The following is an 8546-nucleotide window of genomic DNA, read 5'->3' as shown; positions in this document are numbered from 1 at the left end:
TTTTAATTAAAGTAAATATGTTGGCCCATGCGGATTTATGCAGAAGAAGCAGGCCTATCTGCATCCAATTCAGAGAACTTAACAAGATCTGATAGTAATTATCATCTAATCTACATGCAGATTAGCAATATGTGATAATGTGACGTCTTTGTTTATTGGGCAAAGTCTGAAGTCTCAAGCCGACCACATAATTTAAAAACCATTGTTAAAAAAATAAAAAGTACATGTACATGTACGATGTATTATTACAATAAAGCTAAAAACAAAAATTTTCAAATACAAATAAAAACGAAGAGGCATATGTTCAATGTTTTCACGTGTCATGTTAACACTTTATTAACATATTTTGATGTGATAAAAACATATTGAAACAATCTTTTATATGGGAACAAAGTAGTACGAACACCAGTTATTCATAATAGTTTTCTCTGTCTTTTTACAATTACAATTTTACATTATTTTACACTTGCCATTATATCAAGGTACATGTAATAGGAATTAGGAAATAAAGTCCTGAACTCCTATAGTACAAAGCAAACCCTTCTCTACATCTCTGTTTAAACAATTGATGAGATTCTAGGTAATCTTTTGAAACTAAAAAAAACTAATTGCGATCTAAATTCGGAGCATGGCGTAACGGTCACCTTCCACAGTGCGCCCTAAGGGAGTGGACACTGACAGGCCTATGGTCATCTGTACCGTCCAGCAAGCTAAAGCGCAAAGTCCGACACCCAAGCCTATCTGTAAATAAGTCCTCCAGGTACATAATAAACGTACAAAATCCTATATTAATGCCTTACAAAGGTACAAAAAATACAAATCAAATACCCATCTGTATAATACAGTTTCAAACCAACATGTCTACAGGCTTGCCTTAGAAAAGACCATTTTCAACTTCCAAGAGTACATGTGCATGCGTAGCCAACATCATGCGACTGTACATGTGAATCAATATGAGACTCAACTCTCGTAATGTTGCAGTAAATGTGATTAGTAGATACTTTCCCACCTAAAAAACCAAGCTAACTACAGATCGTATATTACCACATCCAGAAAAAAAATTGCACTACTTGCTAATAAAGAATACCTAGCCTATCTCTTCATCTCCTCCAAGAGTATATCCGCACACAAAGGGCCGTCTATCTTTTACTTGCATATAACATCACCATTATTAAAAGACTAAAGATGAGATAGATGGCTTACACAGTATAAATTACATGTTAATTAAACAGCAGTATACCTTTTTCATTAACCATACCAATCATGTGAGAGTTTATCTGGACTGAAGTATTTTGTACAGAAATAAGTAGAAACTAAACAATTCATTAAAAATATCCATTCTTTTGTTAATTTAACAAAAGAAATTAAGGCTGTCAGCTTATCTACATGCACATGTCACATTTTTATCTTGATTGTAAAGCAGGCGGTCATAGAAAATCGTACAAGACCGATTAAAACTTGTTTAAAATAAAATGTTTGTTTATTAGAAAACCTCCCAAGCCCAAGCCCTTTCATTCATACATGTACAGTATGCAAAAAGCAGTTTTAAAAAAATTGTGGTGAATTTTGAAGATTACTCATTTAATTCATGTAAAATTAAGATTGATAGAGAAAATCTTGCCCAACAATATGCCCAACAAAAGTAAGATTTTCAAAAAAGTCCTAAAAGATTAAAATTGACATTAAAATATGTTATTTAGGATGCATTTAATATGTAAATAATGTTGACACAGCATCCATCAAAATTGATATGAAACATATTTAACATAAACATGTTTGTGCATATCTTGCGCGAAAATAACATGCTTTGGTAAAATTTGGTCACAAAATATAATCTAATTTGTAGTTCACGTCATTGCTTCTGTATTTAAACTAACCCTAGTACAATTATTACTTCAAGTAATGGTGAACAAAAATTCAAAAAGGATGTTTAAAAAAAAGTTGCATACATGTGCTGTGCAGTTTAGCCCAATTCATGTACACTTGAATATCCCCATCATTCATTTGAGGAGGGGGCAGAAATCAAAAGACAATCATAAATATGCATCCAATGTCAACATTATACATGACTTTGTCCGATTAAGCGCATGTAGAAATAAAATTATGCATCGGTAAATCATCTTTCCGGGAAATTCTCAGAAGTACTGGCGCTTCAGCACGCAGTTACTTCGTGCAATATCAATTCCCTTCAATAAGATGTGCGTGTTGATGTCGGACAAATGAAATAATATTGATTAATGTCACAAATAACATTTACTGAATGATCGAGGGCGATTCACAAGGGGTATGCACATGTACCTACATTGTACACGTACAGTTTTGACAGCACACACAACCATTTGCATATCACAAATGTCAACATAAAATAAACAAACAACATAAATACATACATTGTACATGTGAGTAAGATACACAGCATTTGTAACCATATCAATGAGTTGTGACTGATAATGTACAATGTACATGTTCAAACGTGCATGTGTGCTACAACGTGTAGTATCTTCAGTTCTTCACTATGCATAACAATAAAAAATCAAAATCTACAAATAGTACCTCTTATTTTTCTTTCAAATTAACAGACAGGTAAAATCATGTAACAAACTAAATCTATCAAGTATCAATACAGGGTCCTTAGATTGAATTGAATGGGAAAAAATGAAATAAAATCACAACTAAAATGTTGACTGATCATAAAACCAAATTAAAAAGGGACAATGTGCATGTTTTTAGAATCGTTAAAAACATATCTCTGGACTTAGAAAAACCCATGATGAAAATCTACCTGCTTTCTCCCTACATGTACACAGTATTTTTTCCATCTCTCTCATGAACAGCGATTTGGATATTTTGCAGATGCTTAATGATGCCCATTAGTTAAAAATGAACAATATAAAGTGTTTCCTCACCAGAGTACACTGTATATAGTTTCCTGGACTTGAACATGCAATCTAAATCGAACATCACATGTTCATATGTAACTTGATCTTTCATTGGAAATGTTTAACGTAATAGTTTAACGTCCTGTTTACAAGATAAACTGTTCAATGAATTAAACGAAAAAAATGTACATTAGATGGACCTACTGAATTGTGAAATCATGAAGATATTCATGAACATGTATTTCCACGTACATGTGTAACAAAAAGTGTAAAAATGATGTATTAAATTAATACTTTTTTTATCTTCAAATGAGCTAATAACTAAAAAAACACCAGAATTGCATAAATAATGTTAAGTTAAAAACCAGGTAAATTCAGAAAATCAATTATTTTTTTTCTTCTTTTCTAATCTGCATTTTTTGCCAAAAAACGTAGCATCATCATCACCCATCTGTGGAACATTAAACTTCAAACATCACGAGCTGCTATGACAATAGGGTTCTCAATGAAATGATCTTAACTGCTTCCTGAGTGAGTATTCACAGAATCTACATACTGACACAAACACATTGTACATCTATACAGGTGTATCCTCCTCAACCTTACATCACAACCTTGGTCATTTTCAAGCAATTAAAGCATCTTTTTATCGACAATGTCAATTTCGTGTTACAATCTATTACCATGCCCTTCCTTCGTGCACTACCTCTTACATGTAACTATATCCTGAATGATCACTCTCTTGGTCTTAGTCACATACAATAGGAAGTGGATACAAGTTATATATAACTCCATTTGTCCCATTATACAATTTACCTTGCAGGAATCTCTCCTGTGATGTCAACATGAGAAGTCTGAAGCCCTAGCAAAATGACAGATGATTCGATCACTCGATGTGCATCTTCACAAAGTTGTTAACATTTAGTTGCTAAGCTAATATCAGCTGCAAAATAAGTTCCATGCGAGACACATGAATCCCTGCTCTGTTTCCATGGCGATAATGACTACTCTCCCCCATTACAGTCGGTCGGTCACAATGCGTCCAACGCCTCATCAAGTGCCGCAGTCCTTAGTTACATAATCCACCTTCTCTCGAGTTCTCACATTATTGTTTGTGCTGCGTTTTTTTCGAGCAGTCCTACAATTGTGGCTCAAATCCTGAATGCCACTTTAAATCGTTGTAGGGCGATTCACCTCTGTGGCTCGACTTCCATCGACTGCTTGCTGTTGGGCCGGGCAAAGCAGCTAGGCTGCAGTTGTACAGTTTGAATGGGAGATGTGGCCATTGCCATGGGTGAGGCACCGAGGCATTTGTCTGTAGGGGTCGCCCCCATTCTCGAAAAGCTGGTGAGAATGTCTGGAAAGTTTGGCGGCGTTGCAGGTGTGTTCGCAGGAGCATGTATCTGTGAATTAATTCAAACAAGTTTCCAATTTAATGAAAAAGAGCTAGTAATTACGAGGCAAAATAGAGGACTTGAATTTTAAGACATTTCAGTTTCAACATCAAGTACAAAGTGTCAGCAACTAAACGTACATGTGCATACAGTATGCATAATTCCTGGATACAAGGATTACATGTATGTAGCCTGTTACAGGAAAACATACTACCGTACACAGATCAAACTAAATAAAACAAGTTGTCTTAATCTCTTGTTAATATTTTGTAAGGGACAGTGGACATGCAAATGGGGCATTTTACTCACATATTACAGTTGTACTACAAACTTTTACAAAGATTCTCACAGCCTCCTTCTTAATTTTTTCGGAGGAAAATCATCTACTCACCGAATGTCCCCCTTGTCTGTAGTACTGATGGTTATTAGCAGGAATTGCTGCTTCTTGGAAGAACACACTGAGGGCAGTCTGAAAAGAAGAAAGCAAGCATATTTGCTTAGTTTTTTTTCCAGTCTCATCAGCACTTTTCATAAGGCACTATATTTGAACATGTTCATGTAGATATTGGCATTTTATACAAATTCCCAGATTACACTGAATAAAAAGAGAACAGATTTGGACAATGCAAACTCTGCACTATGTAAAAGCACGAGTCACAAGTTTAATATACATGTACTAATATAACAAGGGAGAAGAGAGCGAGACTTACTTGCCCTTGTAAACAGATTTGTGATTTTGAGACCTACAAGTACAAGTCCTTTGTTTTGTAACTTTATTCAATGTAAGTAAATAAAGTAAGCACAGAGAAATCATTCTCTTTCACTGTGTCTGTGCATTGAACCTGGACCAATGGGCCTAGTTTCTTTCCAATTGTTAAGACTCTTCCTCAACTTTTTACATTTCCAGGCAGACAATATAAATGATAACCATCATTGCAAAATTGAACCTTTCTTAATCCTTTATACTGTAAGGTGAACCATACAAAAAATAGCAAAACTCTATAGGGTCTATATAGAGATTAGGCCTAGAGGTCTACTTATACCCTTTTCACATCTACCAAATATTGCTTAACCCCGGGAAATAGGTGGGGCTAAGGGGGCTCTTAGCCCCACCAATTCCTTCCTTAGCCCCACCAATTACCCGGGGTAATTTTAGCCGGCTTTCTGTTCACATTACGTTTTGCCAAAGTGGGCTAACCCCACAAATAGTACGGGACTATCTGGCCCTGCAAAATAGCAGGGTTAGCCGGGCAATTGCGGGGTTAGCCGGGCAATTGTGGTGCTAAGCTGCGTAGTGTGAATCCGAACCGGGCTAAGGAGAAGCGGGGCTAAGCAACAGCCAATCACAGACAGCGTGGTCGTGTGGTCGTGAATTTGCATTTATCGCGCGCTATGCATGCAGTTCACGTTACGCATGCATGCAGTTCACGTTACGCATGCATGCTCTCTGTAGTATGCGTCGAGATCGAGATCGTTTACTACGTAGGCCTAGAACTACTTCCAATTCCGATCGATCGGAATTGAATTTATATTTATATTGAATTTAGCGCGCGGGTTTTTCCCCTTCATTTAGTCGAAAGGCGCATGCGCGGTAGCAAAAGCATTAATATTCATGAGCTATCGAATAGTCCTGGGCTAAGGCGAACGTAGTGTGAATCGCGTGAAATTTCTTAACCCCGGCTAAGCACATAGTCCGGGGTTAAGAAAATAGATGTGAACAGCAAAAAAAATAGTATGGGGTTAAGGATAGTATGGGGTTAAGGATAGTCCGGGGTTAAGAAAAATAGATGTGAAAAGGGTATAAGTTTAAGTCATGAACATTTTTAAACATGTAATAAAAAATAAGCAGAATTTCAGGAGGTCAATGGCATTCGGGTTGACACTAAATTTGAGCCCTGAAATTTTGAAAACTCATAAGATCATAATCATTTATATATATATAGATCTACATGTACAAATCAATGCTTAAAAATTGAATCAAAAGTCAAAACACATGAGATTGAGAAATACAATTACAAGTCTAGACTTACACATGTAGGCCAAGAAGAAGAACAAAAAAAAGGTTGATAACAGATTGGAAACAAAGTGGAGCTATAAAACTACTTCAATCTTTTAAGCCCCAGTCCCATATAAAGCCTGACCAGCACGGACGAGCACGGACCACTCCGGACCATCCCGGACCATGGTCTGGGGTGATCCGGGATGGTCCGGGATGTTTTGTTCAAAAAAGTGTGATGCTTTAAAAGCTACAGTCCCATATACGTCCCGGACCGTCCCGGACCATCCCGGACCCCATCCGGGGTGATCCGGGATTCGGTCCGTGTTGACACCGTGTTGGCACCGGGGTGGTCCTGGATGGTCCTGGATGGTCCTGGATGGTCCTGGATGGTCAATAACTCACTCCCGGACTGCCACGGATCAACACGGACCGCCCCGGCGCCACTACGGATGACCCCGGACCCAGCACGGTGGCTACACGGATCACCCCGGATCAAACTATTGTCCCGGACCGTCCCGGACCACCCCGGCAGTTTTTGACCGTCAAAAACATCCGGGGTCGACTCCCGGACCGCCCAGGACCATCCAGGACCATCCAGGACCATCCAGGACCATCCAGGACCACCCCGGTGCCAACACGGTGTCAACACGGACCGAATCCCGGATCACCCCGGATGGGGTCCGGGATGGTCCGGGACGGTCCGGGACGTATATGGGACTGTAGCTTAAGCACTTTGCTTTGGATATTCACATTTTTGTTGATATTGCGATTTGTGGATCTAGATTTACAGTCCAGCAAAAGTTAAGAGTTTTTAGACCTTAATTATTTATAGATTCATCATCTGAGCCGATTACATACAGGGAGCCAGACATGACAAACCAGGCCAGGTCAGGAATATAAAACAAATGGATTCATAACAATGATAAGCAGAGCCTCAGAGTCAGATAAGGAAGAGTCAAACTACATGTTGCAGAAATAGAGTTCTTTCAAAAACAACTGAACTCATTTCATTCTCAATTCTCCCATTCTCACACTCATTCACTCACTTTTAGTTTTACTAGATTCTAGACCTAGTTTTACTCCTAACTCTTGGGAATGTGAAGAGCTCAAACAAAATAAAAGAAGTCTTAATAGATTTCTAGACTGTGTTCTTGATTAATGAAAACTTGAAAACCCTATTTTTTATCCCCAACTAGTTTTGAGCATCGAGCAACTGGCACTGTCTTCCACTAGCATGCCGCGGAAAGGTTTGGCAAGTACACATCACACAATCTAGCCTACATCATCATCAGCGCAGCCACAACACAATAACACACGTAGACTATATACCGCTCTGCCAGGCCATGTTGTGTTGATGGTTTTTACACGAGACGACCGCATGCAGACATATCCATGTAAACACAACAGCAGACCGTTGCGCAGATAAATTTTAGAAATGATAAAATTACCTCAAATTGCCAATGTGTCTTCTGCAAAATTTGCCTGGCTTGATCAGGATTACATCCCGCTGCTGACACAAACTGGCTTATCATGATTTGTTCCTTCAAAAGAGCTTCCATTTTGGACAGATTTCGTACAGCAAATTCCACCCGTAATCCTGAGTTTACACCGAATCCTGGACAACAGTTTAAAACAGCATACACCTTCGACGCGTAGAAAATCCGAGTACAATGCCTTTGCATGCAAAACAGCGATGTGTTGGCCACCATTCGTCTACATACAACCCGCGCTGTTATGTGGTCGATCGCTGGGCCATAGGTTTATTGACAAATGACGTCATAAGTGGGTCGACGAATACCTCCGCTTGATTGGTCGTTATATGTGTACAATCGGAATTGTCCATTATTCGAGAGGGGTGATTGGTTATGAACAATAATAGAATACGTGGAATCCCGTGAATTGAATCATCACAACATCGCGACACGTTGTCAACAAACGATTCATCAACAAACGCTCATTTGCATAATAATTTCCGAAAATCTCGCAAGCAGTAATTATTCATTGATTCTTTTTCTATGGAAATTAACCGACCTCGTACAACATCCTGATTACAGCAGCGATATCATGAATAAAAGATTAAAGCAAAAAACAAAAACAAAACAAAATCGTACATAGGGTCTATAAATTAGTAATACTAAAAGTAATAGCCTACCCGTAATCACTATACTTGCATATGGTTTTAACCATAATGCAAAAATACTTTCGAATTAGGTCTGCCCATATTATATTGCTGTATAACTATTATTATCATTAGCAATATTACTGTTGTTGAAA

At 38.1% G+C, this 8546-nt stretch overlaps 1 protein-coding gene across 1 annotated transcript; it reads right to left on the bottom strand.

Moving 5' to 3' along the window:
- Positions 1 to 303: 303 nt before the first annotated feature.
- LOC580569 (UBA-like domain-containing protein 1) lies at positions 304 to 8006 on the bottom strand. Its single transcript, XM_780621.5, has 3 exons — positions 7721 to 8006; positions 4665 to 4742; positions 304 to 4282 (listed from the first exon to the last, which is right to left on the bottom strand). The coding sequence occupies exons 1-3, from the start codon at positions 7979 to 7981 to the stop codon at positions 4070 to 4072; spliced, it is 552 nt and encodes a 183-aa protein (XP_785714.2). The 5' UTR covers positions 7982 to 8006; the 3' UTR covers positions 304 to 4069.
- Positions 8007 to 8546: the final 540 nt, after the last annotated feature.

This window comes from Strongylocentrotus purpuratus, unplaced genomic scaffold (assembly GCF_000002235.5).
Source record: "Strongylocentrotus purpuratus isolate Spur 01 unplaced genomic scaffold, Spur_5.0 spur5_scaffold_14, whole genome shotgun sequence".
Lineage (NCBI taxonomy): Eukaryota > Metazoa > Echinodermata > Echinoidea > Camarodonta > Strongylocentrotidae > Strongylocentrotus > Strongylocentrotus purpuratus.
Note: the sequence above shows the minus strand (reverse complement) of the source record. Positions and strands in the feature narration are given on the sequence as shown.

What these genes read in the sequence shown, in the direction of transcription:
- LOC580569 (XM_780621.5), bottom strand. Translation starts at nt 7,981, where the DNA reads ATGGTGGCCAACACATCGCTGTTTTGCATGCAAAGGCATTGTACTCGG. An exon ending in AGACACATTGGCAATTTGAG is followed by an intron (nt 4,743 to 7,720) that starts GTAATTTTATCA and finishes TCTTCTTTTCAG; the next exon opens with ACTGCCCTCAGTGTGTTCTT. An exon ending in ACAGACAAGGGGGACATTCG is followed by an intron (nt 4,283 to 4,664) that starts GTGAGTAGATGA and finishes ATTAATTCACAG; the next exon opens with ATACATGCTCCTGCGAACAC.